Source organism: Ursus maritimus, unplaced genomic scaffold, assembly GCF_017311325.1.
Source record: "Ursus maritimus isolate PB19 unplaced genomic scaffold, ASM1731132v1 scaffold_31, whole genome shotgun sequence".
NCBI lineage: Eukaryota > Metazoa > Chordata > Mammalia > Carnivora > Ursidae > Ursus > Ursus maritimus.
Window position 1 is genome coordinate 9,280,404 of NW_024425675.1, and position 25,889 is coordinate 9,306,292.

General features: G+C 38.7%; 1 protein-coding gene across 1 annotated transcript in view; it reads left to right on the forward strand.

Annotated features, from left to right (window-relative positions):
* The window catches only part of GPR158 (G protein-coupled receptor 158), a 434,171-nt gene that overhangs the window by 18,722 nt on the left and 389,560 nt on the right, over positions 1 to 25,889 (forward strand). The window contains 1 exon segment of the mRNA XM_008709680.2: positions 19,513 to 19,618. Within this exon segment, the coding sequence (XP_008707902.2) occupies positions 19,513 to 19,618 (106 nt within the window).

Here is a 25,889-nt window from a genome sequence, read left to right on the forward strand (position 1 = left end):
TCCTCCCCTCTGTTAACCGTCAGTTTGTTCTCTATAGTTAAGAGTCTATTTCTAGATTTGTCTCTCTCTCACTCTTTTTTCCCCCTCTGTTCATTTGCTCTGTTTCTTAAATTTCACATATGAGTGAATCATATGGTCTTTGTCTTTCTCTGACTGGCTTATTATTATTTTCTCTCTAATTCCATCCATGTTGTTGCAAATGATAAGCTTTCATTTTTTATGGCTGAGTAATATTCCATTGTGTGATATTTTTAAAAAAAATATATTTCTATAAAAAAAACACTTTTTCTTTATCCACTCATCAATTGATGGGCACTTGAACTTCTTCCATACCTTGTCTATTGTAAATAATACAGCTATAAACATAGGGGTGCATGTATTCTTTGGGTAAATACCCAGTAGTGTGATTCACTTTTTGAGGAACCTCCATACTGTTTTGCACAGTGGCTGCACCAGTTTGCATTCCCACCTACAGTGCACTTTAACCAACACCGGTTGTTTCTTGTGTTGTTGATTTTAGCCATTCTAACAGGTGGGAGGTGACATCTCATTGTAGATTTGATTTGTATTTCCCTGATACTAAGTGATGATGAACATCTTTTCATGCATCTGTTGGCTCTCTGTATGTCTTCTTTGGAGAAACGTGTGTTCATGTCTTCTGCCAATTTTTAATTGGATTATTTGGGGGTTTTTTGGTGTTGAGTTGTGAAAGTTATTATGTATTTTGGATACTAACCCTTTATCAAGTTATGTCATTTTGCAAATATCTTCTCCTATTCAGTAGGTTGCCTTTTAGTTTTGTTGATTTTTTCCTTCATTGTGCAAAAGCTTTCAATTTTGATGTAGTCCCTATAGTTTATTTTCACTTTTGTTTCCCTTGCCTCAGGAGACACATCTAGAAAAAAGTTGCTATGGCTGATGTTAAAGAGATTATTGCCTGTTTTCTCTTCTAGGATTTTTATGGTTTCAGGTCCCACATTTAGGTCTTTATCACATTTTGAATTTATTTTTGTGTATGGTGTAAAAAAGTGCTTCAGTTTCATTCTTTTGAGTGTTGCTATCCAGTTTTCCCAATACTACTTGAAGAGATGTTCCCATTGGATATTCTTTCCTCTTTTGTCAAAGGTTAATTGACCATATAATTGTGGGTTTATTTCCGGATTTTCTATTCTGTTCTATTGATCTATGTGTCTATTTTTGTGCCAGTACCATACTGTCTTGATCACTACAGCTTTGTAATATAACTTGGAAGTCTGGAATTGTGATGCCTCCAGCTTTGGTTTTCTTTTTCAAGATTGCTTTGGCTATTCGGGGGTCTTTGTGGTTCCATATAAATTTTAGAGTTGTTTGTTCAAGCTCATGCAAAATGCTGTCATTATTTTGTTAGGGATTGAATTAAATGTGTAGGTTGCTTTGAGTAGTATAGACATTTTAACAATATTTGTTCTTCTAATCCATAGGCATGGAATGTCTTTCCATATCTTTGTGTTGTCTTCAATTTCTTTCATCAGTGTTTTACAGTTTTTAGAGTATACATCTCTTATCTCTTTGGTTAGGTTTATTCTTAGGTATCTTACTTTTGGTGCAAATATAAATGGGATTGTTTTATTAATTTTCTCTTTCTGCTGTATCATTATTGGTGTATAGAAGTGCAACAGATTTCTGTACATTGATTTTGTATCCTGAGACTTTATTGAATTATCAGTTCTAGCATGTTTTTAGTAGAGTCCTTTGGGTTTCTATATATAGTATCATGTCATCTGCAAATACTGTTAAGTTTTACTTCTTCTTTACCAATTTGAATGCCTTTTCTTTCTTTTTATTGTCTGATTGCTGAGGCTAGGACTTCTAGTACTATGTTGAATAAATTGATAAGAGTGAACATCTTTGTCTGGTTCCTGACTTTAGGGGAAGAACTTTCAGCTTTCTGTATTGAGGATAATGTTATTGGCTGTGGGTTTTTCATATATGGCCTTCATTATGTTGAGGTTTGTTCCCTCTAAACCTACTTTGTTTAGAGTTTTTATCATGAACGGATGTTGTACTTTGTGAAATGCTTTTCCTGTGTCTATTGAAATAATCATATGGTTCTTATCCTTTCTCCTATTGATATGATATTGATTTATTTGTGAATACTGAACCACCCTTGCTACCCAGGAATAATCCCACTTGAACATGGTGAATGATTTTTTTTTTAATGCATTGTTGAATTCAGTTTGCTAGCATTTGGTTGAGGATTTTTCCATCTATGTTCATTAGCCTATACTTCTCTTTTTTATCAATGTCATTATCTGGTTTTAGTATTAGGATATTGCTCTCCTCATAGAGTGAAACTGGAAGTTTTCCTTCCTTTTCTGTTTTTTGAAATAGTTTAAGAAGAATAGGTATTAACTCTTTTTTAAATGTTTGATAGAATCCACCTGTGAAGCTCTGCTCCTGGACTTCTGTCTGTTGGGAGTTTTTTGATTACTGATTCAATTTCTTTTTTGGTTATTGGTCTGTTCAAATTTTCTATTTCTTCCTATTTCAGTTTTGGTAGTTTATATGGTCATAGGAATTTATCCATTTCTTCCAGGTTGTCCAATTTGTTGGCATATAGTTTTTCATAATATTCTCTTATAATTATATTTCTGTGATGTTGGTTATTTCTCCTCTCTCATTTGTGATTGTGACTGAGTCCTTTCTCTTTTTTTCTTGATAAGTCTGGCTCAATGAACCAATTTTATTGATTTTTTCAAAGAACCGGCTCCTGGTTTCACTGGTCTGTTCTACCATTTTTTTTTTTTCAGTTTCTGTATCATTTATTTCTGCTCTAATCATTTCCTTCCTTCTGATGGTTTTAGGTTTCGTTTGTTCTTCTTTTTCTAGCTCCGTTAGGTGTAAGGTTAGATTGTTTATTTGAAATTTTTCTTGCTTCTTGAGGTAGACCTCTATTGCTATGAATTTTCCTCTTCGAATTGCTTTTGCTGTATCCCAAAGATTTTGAACCATTGTGTTTTCATTTTCATTTTTTTCCAGGTACTTTTTAATTTCTTCTTTTATTTCCTGGTTGACCCATTCATTGTTTAGCAGTATATTATTTAACTTCCATATATTTGTGGTCTTCCCAATTTTTTTCTTGTGGTTGGCTTCTAGTTTCATATCATTGTGGTCAGAAAAGATGCATGGTATGACTTTGATCTTCTTGAATTTGTTGAGGCTTGTTCTGTGGACTAATATGTGGTCTATTCTGGAGAATGTTCCATGTGCATTTGAAAAGAATGTATATTCTGCTTAGGATGGAATGTTTTGGATATATATCTCTTAAACTACTTGTTCCAGTGTGTCATTCAAAGCCATTGTTTCTTTGTTGATTTTCTGTTAAGATCTGTTCATTGATGTAAGTGGGGTGTGAAAGTTCCCTACTATCATTGTAATATTATTAATTCCTTTACGTTTGTTATTAACTGTTTTAAGTATTTTGGTGCTCCTATGTTAGGTGCATAAAAATTTACAATTGTTATATCTTTGCTTGTTTGATTGTCCCCTTTATTACTATATAGTGTCCTCCTTTGTCTCTTATTACAGTCTTTGTTTTGAAGTCTATTTTGTCTGATTTAAGTACTGCTATTCCAGCTTTCTTTTCACATCTATTTGCATGACAGATGTTTCTCCATCCACTCACTCTCAACCTGCAGGTCGCTTTAGGTCTAAAATGAGTCTCATGTAGGCAGTATATAGATAGCTTTTGTTATTTTATCCATTTTCACATATCTTTTGCAGTGTTTAGTCCATTTATATTCAACTTATTACTGATAGATATGTATTTGTTATTTTATTATTTGTTTTGTGGTTGTTTCTGAAGATTTTCTCTGATCCTTTCTTGTCTTTCTCTGTTTCATGGTTTGCTGATTTTCATTAATGATATATTTGGATTTCTTCCACTTTATTTTTTGCATATTTATTAGTGGTATTTGATATATTGGTACCAACAGGTTTGTATATAACCTCTCCTGCATACAGAAATCTATATTAAGTTGATGTTCATTTAATTTTGAGCCCATTCTTTTTTCGTCTCCTCCCCATGATTTAGGTATTTATTTTTATATTTTACGTCCTTTTATCTTGTGAGTTCCTTGACTGATTTTTTACAGAAATATGCATTTTTACTTCTTTTGGGTTTCCTACCTTTATCCTTCAGTCCACTTGTCTGCAGAGGCTCTGTTTGCCTGTTGTGGGCAACATTTGGTCCCAGGCCTGAAGATGGCATGTTTTAACTAGGTATGCTCTGGTATGTTTGTGAAACGAGACCTGTTGCCACCACTGCAGGAACTGAGTCTCCACAAAACTCCTACATTGGGAGATGCGGTGTTTGCGGGGGCTTGGTCTGGTCTTCTGGGGGAAAGGCTCGCCTACAATGAGACTGAGGCATGACTGGGAAGGGTAGTTTCACTGGAGCATGGTGCAGTGGGGTTTGGTGTAAGCAATTTAGGTAGTGAGTGTCAGAGCTGCACTAGTTCCCACAGGTGGCCCTGTGCTTATGCAGAGGAGCAGGGGAGAAAAATGGCACTAGCCAATTCCTTTGCTCCTGGAGGGGGTCTCTCCATGAACACTGTCTCTCTAGTACGTGCTGTCAGATGAGCAAATAACCTTCCCACTGTGTGCCCCAGATGCTCTTCAGATTGTTGTTTCTATGCTGTGTGTCCACGGGTTGTTTGCCTGCCTTCTTTCCAAGAGCAGTTCAGTGCCCTTGGGGCTCTATCACAGCCAAGCCCGATGACCTTTATAACTCCAGGCTTTATGCCATACTGGTCGTCAGAAGACATGAAATTGGGGCCCTCTCACCTTCCAAGCCAATTGCTATGGGGTTTCACTTTCCCATTCAGTCCCCTGTGTGCTAGTTTGTCTCTCATTCTTCTCTAATACCACTGCATCCCCACTACAGCAGCCATAACCTGTTTCTTTCCCAAAGTCTGTATCTACACTTCTACCTTCTTCAATGGGACCTCTTCTCAAACTTTAATTGGGAGTTTGCTCTGCCAGTCTTCAGGTCAATCTCTGGGATATTTAGGATGATTTGATAGTTATCTAGTTATATTCATGGGATGAGGCAAGCCTGTGGTCCTCCTACTCTGCCACCACCTTCACTCACTGATATGTTTTCTGATATTAAAACATCCTTTCATTCTTGAGATATACTCCAGTGGATCATGATGTATAGTTATTTAAAGACATTTTAACATTTTATTTAGCCAATATTTCCTGTAGGATTTTTGGATCTACATGTAGTTAAAAAGGGGGCTACATTTTTTTTAGGTATTGTTCTCATGTGGTTTCAAATCAAAATCACATAAAATGCATTGTTATTGTTATATTTTTATTTTACAAACTTGTAAAAATATAAGAACTTTTCCTTAAAGGTTTGGTAGAATTCATAGACAAAACATGTAAGCCTGAAGCTTTTCTGGGAAGTGAATGATTAACTTTTTTTTTTTTAATGATTTTTTATTATATCGTGTTAGTCACCATACAGTACATCCCCGGATTCCGATGTAAAGTTCGATGCTTCATTAGTTGCGTCTAACACCCAGTGCACCATGTAATACGTGCCCTCCTTACCAACCATCACCGGTCTATCCCAATTCCCCACCCCCGCCCCTCTGAGGCCCTCAGTCTGTTTCTCATAGTCCATAGACTCTCATGTTTCATTCCCCCTTCTGATTACCCCCCTTTCTTTATCCCTTTCTTCCCCTACCGATCATCCTAGTTCTTATGTTCCATAGATGAGAGAAATCATATGATAATTGTCTTTCTCTGCTTGACTTATTTCACTTAGCATTATCTCCTCCAGTGCCGTCCATGTTGCAGCAAATGTTGAAAATTCGTTCTTTCTGATAGCTGAGTAATATTCCATTGTATATATGGACCACAACTTCTTAATCCATTCATCTGTTGAAGGGCATCTCGGCTCCTTCCACGATTTAGCTATTGTGGACAATGCTGCTATGAACATTGGGGTGCATATGGTCCTTCTCTTCACTACGTCTGTATCTTTGGGGTAAACACCCAGTAGTGCAATGGCTGGATCATAGGGTAGCTCAATTTTTAACTTTTTAAGGGACCTCCACACTGTTTTCCAGAGTGGCTGTACCAACTTGCATTCCCACCAACAATGTAGGAGGGATCCCCTTTCTCCACATCCTCTCCAACAATTGTTGTTTCTTGCCTTGTCTATTTTTGCCATTCTAACTGGCGTAAGGTGGTATCTCAGTGTGGTTTTGATTTGAATTTCCTTGATGGCTAATGATTTTGAACATTTTTTCATGTGTCTGTTAGCCATTTGTATGTCTTCATTGGAAAAGTGTCTGTTCATATCTTCTGCCCATTTTTTGATTTGTTTATTTGTTTCTCGTGTATTGAGTTTGAGAAGTTCTTTGTAGATCTTGGATACCAGTCCTTTCTCTGTAGTGTCATTTGCAAATATCTTCTCCCATTCCGTGGGCTGCCTCTTAGTTTTTCTGACTGTTTCCTTGGATGTGCAGAAACTTTTAATCTTGATGAAGTCCCATAAATTCATTTTATCTTTTGTTTCTCTTGCCTTTGGGGATGTGTCATGAAAAAGGTTGCTTTGGCCGATGTCGTAGAGGTTGCTGCCTATGTTCTCCTCTAGAATTTTGATGGATTCCTGTCTCACATTGAGGTCTTTCATCCATTTGGAGTTTATTTTTGTGTATGGTGTGAGGGAGTGGTCAAGTTTCATTCTTTTGCATGTAGCTGTCCAATTTTCCCAGCACCATTTATTGAAGAGACTGTCTTTTTTCCACCGGATGTTTTTTCCTGCTTTATCAAATATTAGTTGCCCAAAGAGCCGAGGGTCCATTTCTGGGCTCTCTATTCTGTTCCATTGGTCTATGTGTCTGTTTTTGTGCCAGTACCATGCTGTCTTTGTGATCACAGCTTTGTAGTACAGCTCGAAATCCGGCATTGTGATGCCCCCAGCTTTGTTTTTCCTTTTCAACAGTTCCTTGGAGATTCGGGGCCTTTTCTGTTTCCATACAAATTTAAGGACTGTTTGTTCCAGTTCTTTGAAAAATGTCCTTGGTATTTTGATCGGGATAGCATTGAAAGTGTAGATTGCTCTGGGTAGCATGGACATTTTAACTATGTTAATTCTTCCGATCCATGAGCATGGAATATCTTTCCATCTTTTTATGTCTTCCTCAATGTCTTTCAAGAGTGATTTATAGTTTCTAGAATATAGGTCCTTTACGTCTCTGGTTAAGTTAATTCCAAGGTAACGTATGGTTTTTGGTGCTATTGTAAATGGGATGGATTCCCTAATTTCTCTTTCTTCGGTCTCGTTATTCGTGTATAGAAATGCAACTGATTTCTGAGCATTGATTTTGTATCCCGCCACGTTACTGAATTGCTCTATAACTTCTAATAGTTTGGGAGTGGCTTCTTTTGGGTTTTCCATATAGAGTATCATGTCATCTGCAAAGAGAGACATTTTGACTTCTTCTTTGCCAATTTGAATACCTTTGATCCCTTTTTGTCGTCTGATTGCTGTTGCAAGGACTTCTAGTACTATGTTGAATAATAGTGGCGAGAGTGGGCATCCTTGTCGAGTTCCTGATCTTAAGGGAAAGGCTTCCAGCTTTTCCCCATTGAGAATAATATTTGCAGTAGGCTTTTCATAGATGGCTTTTATGAGATTGAGAAATGTACCTTCTATTCCTACACTCTGAAGGGTTTTAATCAGGAAAGGATGCTGTATTTTGTCAAATGCTTTTTCGGCATCGATTGAGAGGATCATATGGTTCCTGAGTCTTTTCTTGTTGATATGATGTATCACGCTGATTGATTTGCGAATATTGAACCACGCTTGCATCCCAGGTATGAATCCCACTTGATCATGATGGATAATCCTTTTAATGTACTGTTGGATTCTATTAGCAAGTATCTTGTTGAGGATTTTGGCGTCCATATTCATTAGGGAAATCGGTCTGTAATTCTCCTTTTTGATGGGGTCTTTGCCTGGTTTGGGGATCAAGGTAATATTGGCCTCATAGAATGAGTTTGGTAGCTTTCCTTCTGTTTCTATTTTTTGAAATAGCTTTAGGAGAATAGGTATTATTTCTTCTTTGAATGTTTGGTAGAATTCCCCAGGAAAACCGTCCGGGCCTGGAGTTTTGTTATTTGGAAGGTTGTTTATCACTGACTCAATTTCTTCATAATTAATTGGCCTGTTTAAGAAATCAATTTCTTCCGGTTTCAATCTTGGTAGTTTATAGGTTTCCAGGAAGGATTCCATCTCTTCCAGATTGCTTAGTTTATTGGCATATAGCTGTTGATAAAAATTTCTAATAATCCTTCCAATTTCAATGGTGTTCGTCGTGACCTCCCCTTTTTCATTCATAATTTTAATAATCTGGGTCCTTTCTCTTTTCTTTTGGATAAGTGTTGCCAGTGGTCTGTCAATTTTATTGATTCTCTCAAAGAACCAGCTTCTAGTCCTGTTGATCTGCTCTACTGTACTTCTGGTTTCTGATTGATTGATTTCTGCTCTAATTTTGGTCAACTGCTTCCTCGTGCGTGGATTAGGCCTGTCCCTCTGTTGCTGTTCCAGCTTCTTGAGGTGAGAATATAAAAACTGCATTTTAGATTTTTCTATTCTTTTGAGTGAGGCTTGGATGGCTATGTATTTCCCCCTTAGGACTGCCTTTGCAGTATCCCATAGGTTTTGGACTGTTGTATTTTCATTCTCGTTGGTCTCCATAAATTGTTTAAATTGATTTTTGATTTCCTGGTTTATCGAGTCATTCCTGAGCAGGACGGTTCTTAGTCTCCAAGTGTTTGAGTTTCTTCCAAATTTTTCCTTGTGGTTGAGTTCCAATTTCAGAGCGTTGTGGTCTGAGAATATGCAGGGGATAATTTCAATCTTTTGGTATCGGTTGAGACCTATTTTGTGACCCAGAACATGGTCTATTCTTGAGAATGTTCCATGGGCATTAGAGTAGAATGAGTATTCTTTGGTTCTGGGATGTAGTGTTCTATATATATTTATGGGGTCCAACTCGTCGAGTATGGCATTCAAAGCCCTTGTTTCTTTGTTTAGTTTTTGCCAGGGTGTTCTGTCTATTTCTGATAGTGAGGTGTTGAGGTCCCCTACTATCATTGTATTTTTATTTATATGTCTCTTTATTCTGGTTAAGAGTTGGCTTGTGTATCTTGCTGTTCTCCTGTCGGGGGCATATATATTTAGAATTGTCACATCCACTTTTTGGATACAGCCTTTAAGAATAATATAGTGCCCTTCTGTGTCTCTAACTATAGTCTGTAGTTTAAAATCCAATTTATCTGATATGAGAATTGCTACCCCAGCTTTCTTTTGAGGTCCATTTGCGTGAAAGATGGTATTCGATCTCTTTACCTTCAGTCTGAATGTATATTTGGGTTCGAAATGAGCCTCTTGTAGACAGCGAATGGATGGGTCAGGTCTTTTTATCCAATCTGCAACCCTGTGTCATTTTATGGGAGCATTTAAGCCATTCACATTGAGACTGAATACTGAGATATATGATTTTAATGATGCCATGTTGCCAGTAAAGTCTTTGTTTGTATCGGTTGTGACTTTCTGTTCTGTATCACTCTTGGGGCCTTTTTACCTTTATAGAACCCCCCTTAATATCTCCTGTAGGGCTGGTTTCGTGGTTACAAAATTGGTTAATGACTGGCGATTCTGGAAGGTTTTTATTTCTCCATCAATTCTGAATGACAGCCTTGCTGTATAACAGATCCTTGGCTGCATGTTTTTCTCTGAAAGAGCTTTAAAAATGCCCCCCCCCCCAACCTTTTCTCTCATTCCAGGTCTGTGTAGACAGGTCTGACGTAAATCTGATGACTTTGCCTTGGTACGTGAGAAATTTCTTTGCCCTGGCCACTTTCAGTACTGTTTCCTTGGATCTAATATTTGCGAAATGCACTATGACGTGATGTGGCGTAGGTTTGTCATGGTTGAGCTTGGGAGGGGTCCTCTCTGCCTCTTGGACATGAATGCTTGTTTCCCTTGCTAGATTAGGGATGTTTTCAGCTACAATTTGTTCAAATATCTTTTCTAGACCTCTGTTTTTCTCCACCCCCTCGGGGATGCCAATGATTCTGACATTGGATCGTTTCATTGAGTCAGTAATCGCCCATAACCTACATTCGTGGGCGTGGATTTTTTTAAAGTCCAGCTTCTATTTTCGCTTTTTCTTTTACTAACACATCCTCCAATTCGCTAATACATTCCTCTGCCTCATTCACCCTGGCCGTCATAGCCTCTAGTTTTGACTGCATTTGGCTCATAGAATTTTTAATTTCTGCCAGATTTGCTCTCATTTCCGCCCTTAGAGATTCTATATTCTCATTAACGTTTTTGTTAATACTTTTTTCAAGTCTAGACATCATCTTGACCATTGTTACTCTGAATTCCATTTCTGATAATTTGGTTATATCCATATCCATTAGTTCTGTGGCAGAGGCCCCAGACTCATTGTCTTTTCTTTGTTGGGGGGGACTTCTCCTTTTCGTCATTCTGATGAGGAGAGGTTGCGGGGTTGTCCAGAGCCCAAATTATTGACCGGGACCCAGGCCGTCCACCCTTGTTTTATAGGGATCTTAGGGATGTGGGCTTCTTGATTTTTCAGCCTGCCTTCTGGGGGAGGGGCCTGCCGCGCCAATACTCAGGCAACCCTGTTTGGGTAGGGTCTCCGTGTCTCCTGAGAGGGGTGATGGGGATGGGCACCCTGTGAGCCTGTGTTTCCAGGCTTTTGTTCTCTGGCGGCTTTCCCTGGTGGTTTGCTGTGCCTCTTCTGAGAGTCAGAGCAGCAGTGGCTGAATCTCAGCCCATGTCACAGAACAGAGGGGATCGCAGGCCGTTCTCTACTGATGATCTGGCCACTTTAACTCTGTTTCTGTTGGTGCTGCTCAACCCTGCAGCATCCCAGGATGTGCGCCCCACACCCGGCGTCCCAGCCCTCACTTCCAGGGCCGGCGCGTCTCTGTCCTTTGTGTTTCTAACACCGCCAGCTGCCAGCCGCCCCCACGCACTCCCGGAGCTCCCAGTCTCAGTCTGGATCCATGAGCTCACCGGAGCTCTGTGAGAAGTCTGGTGGCGTGCACTCCCTGCTCACAGTCCCAGTCTGTTTTCTCGTGGGTGCCGTCTGCGAGATCGCCCGCTCCCCGTGCAGGTGGCCACCACTTCCTGGCGCCCGAACACGGTGGCTCCCCCCCCTTCTATTTATCTTCCGATATCTGTGCGTGGTTTCATGGCTCCCCGCTTCATACCTCAATACTCAGCGCTGGAGATGTTCATTTGTAGAGATTCAGATGTACCTTCCTGTGTCTCAGGCTGATTCCGTGGATGTTCAGGTTGGTCTGGTACCTATCCAACTCGACTCAGGGGACTGGCTGAAAAAGGGGTCCCCTACTCCTCCGCCATCTTAACCCCTCCCCAGTTAGCTATTTCTGCATAACAAATTTACTGTACAATCTAGGGGCATAATACAAACTTTTTATTATTTTTTTTTACAATTCTGTGGGTCACAAATTTGGGGTGTACTTGGCTGGGTGGTTTGTTTCTGATGTATAGGATATCAGTTGGGGTGGCTGTGGCTGGAAGATCCACTTCTAAGATGGCTTCTCACTCATTTATCTGGCAGGTGGGCTGGGATGTTTCAAGTAGCTGGGGCATGTGTGGGAACTTCTTGGTAAACTCTCTTTCCACATTCACTCTTCCTGGTATCTTGCATTTCCTCATAGCAGGATAATCTCAGGGTAGTTGGAATTCTTTTATGCAAAATGCACTTACCCCCTCTCACACTCCTCACCCCCAAAGTCTCCTTTCATTGTGGTATTGTCTTAAAGTCAGGGTTTAGCCATTTGAATGAAGTCTTGATGAGCGTGAGTGTTATGTACATGGCTCCTCTAGTATAAACCTCTCAATCTGAAGACCTGTCAAGAAATATTATCTGTCCCCTTCCTCTGTTATCCGTCCCCCATATATGATTGTGGTAAAGGGATAGCACAACTACGGTAACACTGCAGTTAAAAAAGCAGGGGAACGAGATACACATAGCAGCTACTAGATCACAGCAATTTTGAAATCCACTTCAATGTATATCACCAATTCCTTGATCGTGATCCAATCCTGCTCCCTGGGAATAATTTTCTGAAGGTTCTGGATTTATCCTCTCAGCTCTTGATTCTGTCCTCTGAACCATCTTTCCTTTTCCCTAAGAAATTGAATTATGACTGCAGCTGAGTGGACTTCTTAGCTTGCTTTTTGCTGACAGAAGCGTGGGGAGGAGGAAGTATCTTTTTTCTTTTGTACTGTTTCTTTTCTTTTAATTTAAGATGACAGTGCTCCCACTTATGCTATTCATTCAAAAATGTTCTGGGTTTTCTATGAATCTTACTAGGTTTCATTCTACTAGACAGAAGTCTGATTTTTAAATCTCTTTAAGATAGATAATTTTCTAAATTGGGCCCTGTGGCTACTGTGCAATAAAGTCTTAAGAATCTTAGAATCCCTATTGTTTAACACAGAGGGTCTATGAGGCATACCCATAAGACCATTAGGATTCCTTTAATCTAGCTAAGAGGGTCTAGAAACACTGTCTTACACCCTTCTGAGGTTTCAATAAATGATTTTACAGACCCGCTCTGAAGTGGTTCTTTGCCCTAAGCCCTTTCATATTCCAAGAATCTTTTGCTAGAAGAGATTGGATATGTGCAATAGTTTTGTTGTTGTTGTTGTTGTTATGTGCAATAGTTTTGTTGTTGTTGTTTGTTTGTTTTCCAAATTCTGGCTCCTTAATATTTTCTCTTAACTTTACTCAAAAACCAAACAGCTCCATAGTGGCATTATTCATAATAACCAAAAGGTGGAAACAATTCAGTGTCTCTCATCAAAGGAATGATTAAACAAAATGTGGTTTATAAATACATTATAATACTATTCCACTAAAAAGGAAGGAAATTCTGACACCTGCTACAACATGGATGAGCCCAGAGTACATTAAACTGAGTGAAATAAGCCAGCCACAAAAAGACACATAACTTTATGATTCTGCTTGTATGAGGTACCTGGTGTAGCCAAATTCTTAGAGATATAAATTAGAATAATGGTTCCACTCCAGGGGCTAGGAAGCATAGGAAAAGAAAATTATCGTTTAAGGGGTAGAGATGAAAAGAGTTCTGGAGATTGGTTGCACAACAATATGAATGTACTTCACACTACTGAACTGCACACTTTTAAGATGTTAAGACAGCTAAAATGGTACATTTTGTGTTATGTATACTTTACCACAATTAAAAATTTTTTAAATTCAAAAACAAAACTAAGCAGGTCCTTCTTTAGTCCATGCTTTTCTTTTTTTATTCTTTCATAGCCAGGAAAGACCAGGTAGTACTTTCTGCATTTGGCCTAGAAACTTCCTTCAATAGATCCCCAAGTTCACTTGTTCACAGGTAAGTGTTGCCAAACTTCCCATATATTATGTACCGAAGGTTCCTTTTTTCTGTCCCTCCAATACTATTTTCCTCATTGTCCTTTAAAGCTCACCAACATATTCCCACTTTTATTAACCATCTCTTTGAGGCCTTTCCAGCTTCTGCCTCTGCCTGGTGCCCCATGTTTTAGGTTTTTGTTATGTCAGCAACCCATTTCTAGGCACCAGATTCTGTTCTGGTTAGCTGTTGTTAGGAGTAGGTGACTGGTGGCAGCTGATATACCAGCACCTGTTTTTATCAACTTTTTTGGCAGAACTTCTTCCCTTGTACCCCATCAAAATTGATTATATAATGTCAATTTTTTTTTGTAGTGACAGAGCAGGAAATTACTATGTAAGGTAAAAGAAGAAGAAGCAAAAGCTGAATTTAAAAACTTTCCTTTAGCCTATCCAGTCTTTCTGTCCATCTATTCACCCACAGTTCATTATAGGTTTCAGTTTGCTTGGGTATCTCTCTCTTTTTTTGGAGGGGAGAATGTCATTGTTACTTTAGCTGCTTCTTGCTTCTTTCTAGTATCTGCAGTTTCTTGAAAGTTAATTTTGGAGGTGGACTGATTTAGGAGATAGGGGAACTTTTTTTTTAAAGTTTTAATTTAAATTCCAGTTAGTGGGGTGCCTCGGTGACTCACTTGGTTAAACATCTGACTCATGTCATGATCTCAGGGTTGTGAGATGGAGCCCCTCAGCAGGCTCTGCACTGAGCAGGAAGCCTGCTTAAGATTCTCTCTCTCACTCTCCCTCTGCTTCTCCCCCACCCTGCTCATGCTGGATCTCTCTTTAAAAAAATAAATTCCAGTTACTTAACATACAGTGTAATATTAGTTTCAGGTGTACAATTTAGTGATTCACTACTTATATACAACACCTGGTGCTCATCACAAGTGGTCTCCTAAATCCTCATCACCTATTTAACCCATCCCCCCCTTACCCTCTGGTAACCACCAGTTTGTTCTCTATAGTTAAAAGTCTGTTTCTTGGTTTTCCTCTCTTCCCCCACCATGTTCATTTACTTTGTTTTTTAAATTACACGTATGAGTGAAATCATATGGTATTAGTTTTTCTATGACCGAATTATTTCACTTAGCACAATACTCTCTAGCTTCATCCACATCATTGCAAATGGTAAGATTTCATTCTTATGTATTTACCCAAATAATACAAAAATACTAATTCAAAGGGATACATGGACCCTGATGTTATAGCAGCATTACCAACAGTAGCCAAATTATGGAAAGAGCTCAAATGTCCACTGACTAATGAGTTGGTAAAGAAGATACGGTGTGTCTATACACACACACACACACACACACACACAGGAGCTAGGAGAAATATTACAAAGACATGGGCTATGTAAATTTTAGTCTGGTGGGGAAAACAGATCATTAAAGTATGAGGAAGGTAAGTATAATGTATTATGGTGAGAATAGGGAAGTAGCTTCTAAATCAGAGTTTATGGAAGGCTTCATAAAGTCAGGTAGGAGCTATGACTGTTAAAGCACAGATTGGGCAAAGAGACTTCAGGTATAAAGGCACGTGTAAAAGAATGGTTTTCTGAGATAGTGTAAGTTTCTAAGGACACCACATGTAATTGTGAATTGTTTGGAACAAAGAATGTATGCAGAAGAGTGGTTGGAGATATTAGTAGTAGGAGGGGCCTGAATATAATGTTATACCTAAGAGCTTGAATTTTATTCTTTAGGACAGTGGGAAATACTGACTTTAAGCAGGGAATTGTTAGGATCAAATTGGTATATTTCAAAGATTACATAGCAGAGTGTGATGCTTAAGCTCCAGTGCCCTTTGCTTTCATGGAAACCTTCTAGAGTCCTGGAATGAACACTAGCAAGGAGTTTTGTGGTCAATTGTTTTCTGTAAAATTTGAAAAAGGAGGATATTTTAACTGCAATGGTCTCTTTCTACTTTAACATGCTTCTAATACATTTTCCCAAGGCTGTGGGCATTTTGGAAACCAGCTAAGGGAAAGTTCAGGATATTTATTTATTTATTTATTTATTTATTTATTTATTTATTTGAGAGAGAGAGACAGACAGCATGAGTGGGAGGGGCAGAGGGAGAGGGAGAGAGAATCTCAAGCCAACTCCCCACTGAGCCTGGAGACTGAAGTGGGGCTGGATCCCAGGACCCTGAGACCACGACCTGGGCAGAAACCAAGAGTGGAATGCTTAACATACTGTGCCACCCAGGCGCCCCGAGTAATATATATTAGTTTGTAGTTAAATTTATATATAGCTAAGTTATTGCTACCCATCTTGGTATACAAATAGCTTCAGGTAATGATCTTACTACCCACACTGCAGTTAAAAGGCAAAGATATAGGGCCAAAGGTCATATTGTGATATGTATATTCATGATTTTGTGTCTGTTTCTTAAAGAAGGACCCTAAACCATATAAACTTCAGGACCAGGATCTTTACCTGGAGCAATATGAGATAAGCCTAAATCAGTAAGTTATTGTAAAAATTTTTTAGCTCGTGAGAGAGGAAGACCTGAACCAAGGCAGTGATAGTAGAAATGGAGGGGAAAGGTTAAGAAGCGAGAAGCATCCAGGGAGTACAATTTAGGGAACTTGGCAATTGTTTTGATATGGGGGTTGGTTTCACAACAGATTATCGACTTGGATGACTGGAAGGATCCTAGTCATGGACAAAGAGCATCAGCGTAACTGAAAGTTTGGGTGGAGGATGAATCCCATTTTGGGCTTATTGCGTTTCAGGTGTCAGACAAATAGACAAAAATGCACATCTGCAGCTCAGCTAAGCACCCAGGTGTTCGGGGATATAACTTGCTATTACTTGCTTCTCTGGAGGCCACTTACCAGGCTTTTTTGGCCCTCGCTTTCCAGTCAGCCTAGGAAACCGCAGCCACTTACACACCCTCAGAGCTTCCCAGTGGCGCCTGCTCACCGGATGTGCAAGCGGCACTTCCGCCCCCAGAGGCACGCGCTCAGGGGACTCTCTGCGCCAGCGCCGCCAGGCTCTTTGTTCGGCCCAACCTCTGCCGGTTCAGGGCGGCTCGTGAGTGGTTTCTCCTCTGCGTGATTTTCAGCGGGATACCTTTCTCCACGGAGAGACCGTTCTCTTCCCACTTAAACCCCCAAGCCTCCACTTCCCCCTCCTGAAGTCAGCGGCCCCTCCCCGAGGGCTTTGTAGGTCTCCAGGCACCAAGGCAGCGACGCCAATGAAGATGAGTCAGCGCTGATTTCCCAGCTGGTAAACTCACGACTCATTACCTTTGGTGGTTTTGCGCGAATCCCAGAAAGCTTCGTGAGCCGAGTTTAAGGTCTGCAGTGACTTTTGGTTCTTTTATATGAACCTAGAATTAAGAGGGAAAATTCTTAGTGATTAAGATACCGGTTTCTTAAGGTAGTGTCCCCAGGAAAGGGACCAGAGTAATTGCAGCCTCCTGGAATCCCAAAGTGGCTCCTGTACCTGAGCAAGCCGGAAGCTTTGCACTCTCTTGTGACTAAACTCTTTGAGCATAGTGGGATAGTTGAGGGAAACTTGACCTCGTTATTACTGACAGATGTGGAACAAATAAAATCGTATAGTTTTACTAGTTTATTACTTACAAACGCATTCTAAATAAGCCATTCACGGCAGAATACTAAAATGTAGTGGACAGCAGTAGTCCAGTGGGAAATTTTGTGTTAGTGAAGATGACTGATAATTTAGAATGTGATATGAATCTGCTGTAATTATACCTTGAGCCATTGGTTGAGTTAGAAATCAGTCCACTCTTGGGGGGGGGGGGAAGCTTAACCATTCCCCTCACTTGCTTGAAGTTTTTTTTCTCCATTGCACTTTTTACTTTGTCATATATAGTATAATTTAATTAATTGTTATAGCCATCATTTATTGTTTGTCCCACACCAGAGTTAAGCTCCATGAAGGCAGGAACTTTTTTTTCTGCTTACTATTGTGTTTCAAAGGCCAAGAACAGTTTTGGCCCAAAGCTAGCACTCAACATACACTTATTGAATGAATGAAAAAAATGAGTATGTTATTTTTCAAAGAGCATGAAGTAGAGCCGAGAGTCGGCTTGCATGATTGGCAGGACCTATGTGGAACATAGTTTTGTCCAAAGCCCTGTTAGTAAAGGTAGTCAAAAAATGAACAAATGTTTATGGAATATCTACTGTACCCCAAAGGATAACTTTCCAAATTTCCCAGAATTTACCATCTCTTCTCCATTAAACATTCTGACATTTTTATATTTGGGCCTGTGCGGTTCACCTCCATCGCATCTCTTATGATGGTATGATCATACCAGATAACGAATATTTGTTGAAAGAGCAAGGGAGTGAACTGGATTAAAGCATTAGATTACCTGGGAATTCATTTATTTATCACATGAACAGACACTTGTTTTATAGAATTATGGCCCACAATAGTAGCATTTTGAAAATTGAGGTCTGTTTCTCTAAAGGATTTGTAAGTTCTCTATGATAATTTTTAGTTTTCATTTCAGTGGTCCTCTGAAACTTTAACCTACATATGTTCTGAGCTATCTGGATAACCAAATGCTATCAGGAGGTTTCGGTGTCTTTGTTTTGTATCTCTTTTGAGCATGTTAGCACTACTTAGTGTTTTTTGGCAGGTTAGTAAGAAAAAATCAGAGGCATCCTTTAAAAATGTAGAAGACTTATTCACCTTAAATGAAGCCCAAACGACAGTAAGCTACTCTGTCAGAAGATTTCACAGTAGTTAAAAGGAGAAAAGAGAGAAATGAGTCATAGCATGTAGTAAAATAGGCTTGCTAAAGTCTGTACCATATTCCTGTTCTGACAGGTGATTGAGTTTGGCAAAGCAGAATCATTGGTGTTTGTAAATTAATATTTTAAATTTAAATTTTGTTGACTTATAGTTTCGTTTGAACTTATTTTATAATTTTGTGGGTGTTTTTGTAGCTACAAAAACTATAATATGAAGAATTTGAACCCAACTTTATATTTGTACATATTTAATAATACGTAATGAATGTAGTTTAAAAGTCAAGCAGGAGACCTTAAAAACGTGTTTTTATTTTAGTGGATTTTAATGAGGTGTTTATACTTTACTCAAGTTTGTGAAAAATGACATTACAAAGCTTTGGGCTTTAGGGCCCAGGACACAGAGTTTACTTTAATCAAGTACAGGTGTGACAGTCCACTGTAGAAAAGATGTTTCTGCTGCTAGTAGTGCTCATGGTGCTGAAAAATAGAAGCGGCGGATCTTAGGAAAATGTAGGAAGATTGGTTGGAGAAGATGGAGAAATTTGAGATAAAATTGGAGCTTTCTTTGCAGTTTTGCTTTTGGCTCTGAATTTGTGAGTTCTCATTCTTAGTGATTTTTCTCAAATGGCTAAGTGAAATGCAGTGTTTGTGTTTCCACATTTAAGAGAAGAAAAATGCTAATCAGCACTTCTGTAGATGGTGCAAATCTCTGGTGTGGAACACTGGGAGACCTAAAGCGCTGTTTAAAGTCATTGTGATAGAAGATCAGAGGAAAGAGATGCTATCCCCCCACCCCACTCCATCCCTGGTCCTGCATTGGGAAATAGGAATAGAAAGAAAGGAGGTGGAGGCTTTGCTTTGACTTACTTTAATGAAAGGGGCACTGGGAGCAGGTGTTATTTTAGGGTCAATTTTGCTGCCGTGTCCAGAGCAACACTATCTAGAGTTCAGTCAGTCCACAGACATTTCTTGAGCATCTCTATGTGCCAGGCATTGTGTAGGGAGCTGAAGACAGTGAACAATACAGGGTCCATGCCTTTGGGACTTAGGTAAAGCTAATCCTTGTTGATTCTGTTGTATCACGTCCCTGTATTCACTTGGTACAATTTAGTTGAATATGAGTGGGCAATGTGGACATTTTTAGTGCACTCTTTATGTTGCTTTGTGTAATTTCTGGGATGGAATACAGAATTAGAAACTGTAAAGGCTCAGATTAATTTGTTCTTATCTTTCTCTGTTTTTAAGGGGTGTTATGAAAGTTGACATAAATCTTCAGAAAGTGGACATTGACCAATGTTCAAGTGATGGCTGGTTTTCAGGAACTCACAAATGTCACCTTAACAATTCAGAGGTAAGAATGTGAAGATAAAATCCTCTGAAATCAGAAACGAACAAATGTGTAACTTTAGAATTATATTGTATTTATATGGGGAAGTGAACAAGACGAATCTTACTGGGAAAGAAAAGTGTCGTATACAGTTCTGAATTGTTGCCAAATGAACTGAAAGGGGTAGAAAATTTTGTGCTCATTTGGGGACAAAGAGAAAGCTGAAGCTAAAAATATGTCCGAAGTTTGACATTAGTCAAAGGCTGACCCTATTTAAAATGGGCTAGAAATTCAAATAGCAATGAAGTGAGACACCCAGGAGGGGTCAACCAGATTATGTACATTTTTATGCAGTATGATGCTTGTTGAAACACTGTGCTGTGCATTCAGACACGCTGCCATCTGCTAGAAAAGTGATCAAGTATGGCAGGGCAATTTTGAAAACAAAGAGAAAACCATTCAGGGACCTGGATAAGGAATATGTATATTTGTGTATGTTTTTCTGATTTTTAGCTCCTCTGTGCTTGATTTCATGGGACTTTGGTTGGTAAAAAACAGGCATCGAGATCATACTTCTGGAAATAAGACTGTTACTTGTCTTTTGTAGTTTCAAAGAGGAAATGGAATGACATCCTGATTTCATTTTCAGTAATCCATCTCTCAGGTCCCCAAATGCTGTGAAACAACTGTACAATGAAACTCCTGATCTTAAATAAATACTTGGGCTGTCCTAACTTTGAGTCCATGAATTTGTGAGGAAAGTCAACTTAATTTATTTAAAATACAGGGGAGATTGCCATAAATGTAGTAATTTAAATCTTCGATTTTAATTTTTGTTCTTGCAAAAGATGGTTTTATATAGTGCATCTTTTTTTCTGTCTGATACGATGCTCTTTTTTTAAATTTTAATTTATTTTAATTTCGGTAGAGTTAATATACAGTGTTATATTAGTTTCAGGTGTACAGTACAATGATTCAATACGTAGTGCTCCACCACAATATTCTTCAACCCTCCTACCCCCTAAAACCCTCAGAACTCCCCACAACCCTCTAAATCCATCATACATCCCTACCATATCCCTGTGACTCCTGCTTCCTTAGTACCTCCTGTACATTCCCACACACCCCCATAACCCCTCCCACATTTCTGTACATATCCACATAGGCAACCCTCAACACAGCCCTCACTTCCTTCACTCCCCCACCCCCACATTGGGACTCAAATTATGTAAGTGAAATGTTTCGGTCTTGTCAATTCATAGAAGTTAAGGTCCCCTTTTTGCTTCCTTTCACTCTTTGTTCTTTTGATTTTGAACTTTTCTGAGTTTCTCCTTCCCTTTGGATGAATCTGGCATTTCTAAAGATAGGAATTTCAATCACTGATCTAGTGAACATCTTTAGTCTGATTATTATCTCTATGCCAATAGCATATAACTATTTAGGCTTGTCTTTTAGCCAGGGTGGAAGTTTTTTGCATGGATGTTGTAGTGTAGATATTGATCTGTATGTGCTCGTTTCTGTACAGCCTTGTGTCAGTGGTGCTCTTGGGTGGTTTGGAAAAGCAGTCTGTCTACAAACGAGGAGGCATTTACTTTTCAGTTTGTTACAGTTGCTGCTTGCCTCTTATAATCTTACTGTAGTTTCCCCCCCCCCTTATAGCACATCTATTTGACTAGATGGTTATATTGCAAGAATCTCTTTCTCCTTCTGGAAGATTGATTTATTTTCATTTTACCAGGATTATTAATTTTCTGGGTGGTGTGTGTCAAAAGAGGCTCAATGATCAAAAATAACATTCATAAACAGTGAATGTACAAAATGCATATTTTGACTTAGGCTCCATCTGTCTCCACCCTCTTCCCTTGCCAGGTGCTAGAATTGGAAGTGGGACACCGTGGTGTCCTGGGCTGGGCCCTGGAGGCCATTGGTGGGTAGTCTGACTCACACAGGGCTGCCGTGGAGCTCCTCACACTGTTTTGTTGGGCTTCTCTAAGGTCCTGTAGTTGGCGCTGGTCACTCTAAGTATCTAAAACAATTCCATACCACATCTTCAGTCTAGGGACTAGCAGTGGTCTTTCAGTCCTTTCCTGTACTAATGTGAGTTGGAGATGAAGAACTGGCTTCTCTTGACCTTTTTATTGCTTGGGAAAACAAAGAAAAATCACTTGTTTGGGGTATATTTCATCTACACTGGCTCACCTTTGTTCACCTGTTTTCTGTTATGGACCCCAAGGATCACTGTGTAAAGTGGCTTATTTTGGGAAGTAGTTAACGTGATATCTGTAGGGTGTAGGGGCCTATCTTTATGAATATCCATATCATTAGAAACAGAGATACTCATCATGTGTATTGTGGGTTTTATCTTGCCAGTGTTTACCATTCTTCTCATACAAATACTAGTGGAAGTCACACATTTTAGTTATATTGAGGCAAACTTTTCACTTTTAAAATGTTTCTGGTGTGTTGAATTTTTAGCCGTCAGGGTATCTTAAGCCAGAACAGTGAGTCTGATGTTGGAAACAGGTAAGTGGCATGTGACCAATGACAAAAGCCGCAGGAGCATTTTAGGAAGGCATGGAATGGTTTGTGAGGAAAATAATTTCTCCGTGAGCTTGGGTCCTTCTGGGAACTAGGAGGCCACTAAGTATTTTTCGAAGGGCATAGTAAAACAGGATCTGAACCGACATCCTGAACTGGATTGCAGGATTATTCTGGCTGTTTTTATAAGTGATCCAGATCGTTGCAACAGGGACTTGATCATGTTGTCAGTATTCATTTAAATAATTCTGGGCTGATTTTCCTATCATTGTTTGCGCTGAGTACACAAAATCCTCTCACAGAACAGTTTATTAAAAACATTAAAATAAATCGATGTTCATTTTTGTTTTAAAGGTTTTCTTTTGCTTTGTTTCCATTATAAGGATTTTTAAAAATCACTATTTAGAGTAGGACAGTGGCCTTGAAAGTTTTTGATTGTATCCTATTAGTAAAAATGCTGAATATCCACCCATAGTATATGTGTATTTTTAATCTAGAAAGTATGAGTTTTTTCTTGTATTTATGTATTTTATACATTATAAATTAGAAAACTTAGGTTGAGACAAAGATAAAATAATATTTTAATGTAGCTTATGTATTATAAGTATATTTTTAATAAGAACAATAAATTAACTGATTTACAATTATGTTTCATCATTTTTTAAAATCTTAGTTTAATACTTAGTAATGCAATGATTCAGAGGTCTCTAAGTTCAGTTTATTTTTATACTTTGTTTTAATGTCTGTCGTGGTTGAAAATATGCCTCACAAGGATATGTCATTCCAAATTGAAGAAATAATTTGTTGACTGTGTTTGCTAAATGACAGTGTTCATTTTTCAGTTCCACGTACCAGTTTTGCACAGGTTTTTGCAAAATGAGCTGGCAGTCTTTCATCTAACCTGATGTCAGTTGGTCCTTACAAACTATTTAGAAAGCTGGGAATTTTAGTATTTTTAGCGAATAGGTTAAAAAGTCCACTTACACTTTTGTGAGAAGTATTTTCAAGCAGATTAGGAAATTTTATTCCAAACTTTAAGCTATATGGTTAATGAGTATTTATAGTTTGTGGCAATGAACACCACATAATACCAAAAACATTTTCAAATATGCATTTTCAAAATGCTCACTTCAGAAGGCTTTCTCATGGATTATTAAACTGTTGCTTTTACTTTGAAGGAACAGCTTATATGTATTTTTGAAAATACCTGCTTCACAGGCCGTATCGACAACCACTTGTCATCATAGAGCAGGTCAGCAAATTTGGAGCATTTTCTTTTTCTTTCTTTCTCTCTCTCTTTCTTTCTCTTTCTTTCTTTCTTTCTTTTTAAGACTCTATTTTATTTATTTGTCAGAGAGAGAGAGAGAGAGAGAGACAGAGAGAGCGAGAGAACACTAGCTGGGGAGCGGCAGGCAGACAGAGAAGCAGGCTCCCCGCCCAGCAAGGAGCCCGACGAGGCCCTCCATCCCAGGATCCTGGGATCACGACCTGAGCCGAAAGCAGATGCTTAAACGACTGAGTCACCCAGGCATCCCATCTTTTTTTTTTTTTTTTTTTTTTTTTAAAGAGTAATGCATAACTAGTCTTTGAGTTTAGAAACAAGTAGTTCCCTTTGAGATAATCAGAAAATCTTTGTGTGGGGAAAAGGTTTTCCAGGTCACACACCATCTCCTTTTGAGGAATTGGAGGTATTTTACAATTTAAAATAATATACTTTGTAAATCCACTTAGATGGTCAGATGTAAATGGTAGTACATTGAAATTTGAAAGTAGGTGAAGGGACCAGTTAACCACCATCGATATTGGTGCCTGGGAACTCCTAGTTTTCCCTCAGGATACCTCAAGTGACTTACCAGTATTGTGGTCATTTGACATGTGGACTGAGTAAGAGCATTAATGTCTATCCAAGTCTTAAGTTAGTAAAGCTTGATTTCTTATTTTTTTTAATAAAAAGGTTAAATATAAGTAGAAGTTCTATTTTCTTTTCACATGCCAATTCACCTCTTGTGTCCTCTGCTTTGGAGACTACTTCTTGAGGTTGTCAGATTTGCTATTCTACCTAGAATCACCTGAACGGTCGTGTTGTCAGCTCAGCCAATGGTTTCACATAGTTCTAAGGTAGTTTTCTGATCTCTCTTTTTTCCTACTGTTAGATGGGAATCCACTTGTAACTTTTTACTACTCCATTAGATCTAAGTTAATAATCTCTAAAGATATAATTTTAGAAAGTTAAAAATGTAAGAAAAGGTGTCATTTAGTGTGCAAGAAAAGAAATTTAGTGCAAAAATCTAAGGAAAGCAGAAGGAGTTAATCATTATCTTTTGGAAGCTGTCTTATACGCAGAATATAGCTTACTCATTTGTCTGCAATAGGATTTAGAGTACTTTTCCCGAGATCTCTTACTGAATTCAGTGATGGAGTGAAATTGCATAGAAACAGCTGTATGTTAGTTCTCATCTTGTGGCTGTAATCTCACCAATCTCTTCTTTTCTCTTTAATCTCTTCTTTTCTCTAGAAAGGTTCTGCTTTACAAATGTTATTGTTGGGGAGCATGTGGAGAAAGGGGAACCCTCTTACACTGTTGATGGGAAGTAAGTTGGTACAAGCCACTTTGGAAAACAGTATGGAGGTTCCTCAAAAAGTTAAAAATAGAGCTACCCTATGACCACTACTGGGTATTTACACCAGAGATACAGACGTAGTGAAGAGAAGGGCCATATGCACCCCAATTTTCATAGCAGCAATGTCCACAGCAGCCAAACTCTGGAAGGAGCTGAGATGCCCTTCAAAAGACGAATGGATAAAGAAGATGTGGTTCATATATACAATGGAATATTACTCAGCCATCAGAAAGGATGAATACCCACCATTTGCATTGACATGGATGGGACTGGAGGGGATTATGCTAAGTGAAATAAGGCAGAGAAAGACAAATATATGGTTTCACTTATATGTGGAACATAAGGAATAGCATGGAGGACATTAGGAGAAGGAAGAGAAAAATGAAGGGGAGGGATCAAAGGGGGAGATGAACCATGAGAGACTATGGACTCTGGGAAACAAACTGAGGGTTTTAGAGGGGAGGGGGATGGGGGGATGGGTTAGCCTGGTGATGGGTCTTAAGGAGGGCACGTATTGCAATGGGCACTGGGTGTTGTACACAAACGATGAGTCGTGGAGCACTACATCGGGAACTAATGAAGTAGTGTATGGTGACTAACATAATAAAAAAATATTGTTCTCCTGTCTTTAGAACTCTGCTATTTTCTACGATGGTCACTAGCCACATGATGGCTATTGAAATGCAAAGCAGTTAAAATTAAACAAAATGAAGAATTCAGGTCCTTCCTAGCCTGATTTCAAATGTCTAGTAGCCACGTGTAACTAAGGCTACCATATTGAACAGTGCAGTGGATAGCTGTGCTCTAGAATACGGTCCAGCTTATAGTGTAGTCGAAACACACAGATTATTGAAACCTTTCAACTCTTTGAATTTCCTCTGATAGTAACACTGCCTTCAAATCCACTAAGGGACGTTTAAGGACAAACTTGAAATGAATTTTGGCTTATGCAGGTATTCTTATGATCTACTGTATTATCTCAGTTGAAAATAAATATTGAGAAACTTGCACACCGTTTTTAATGCCATTATTTTACACTGAAAACTGTAAAAATCTTTCAGTAAATGGAGAAAAGTATAAGCAATCTTTTAGACATTTAAATTTCTTCTGTATTTGTAGTAAAACTTCTCTTTCCC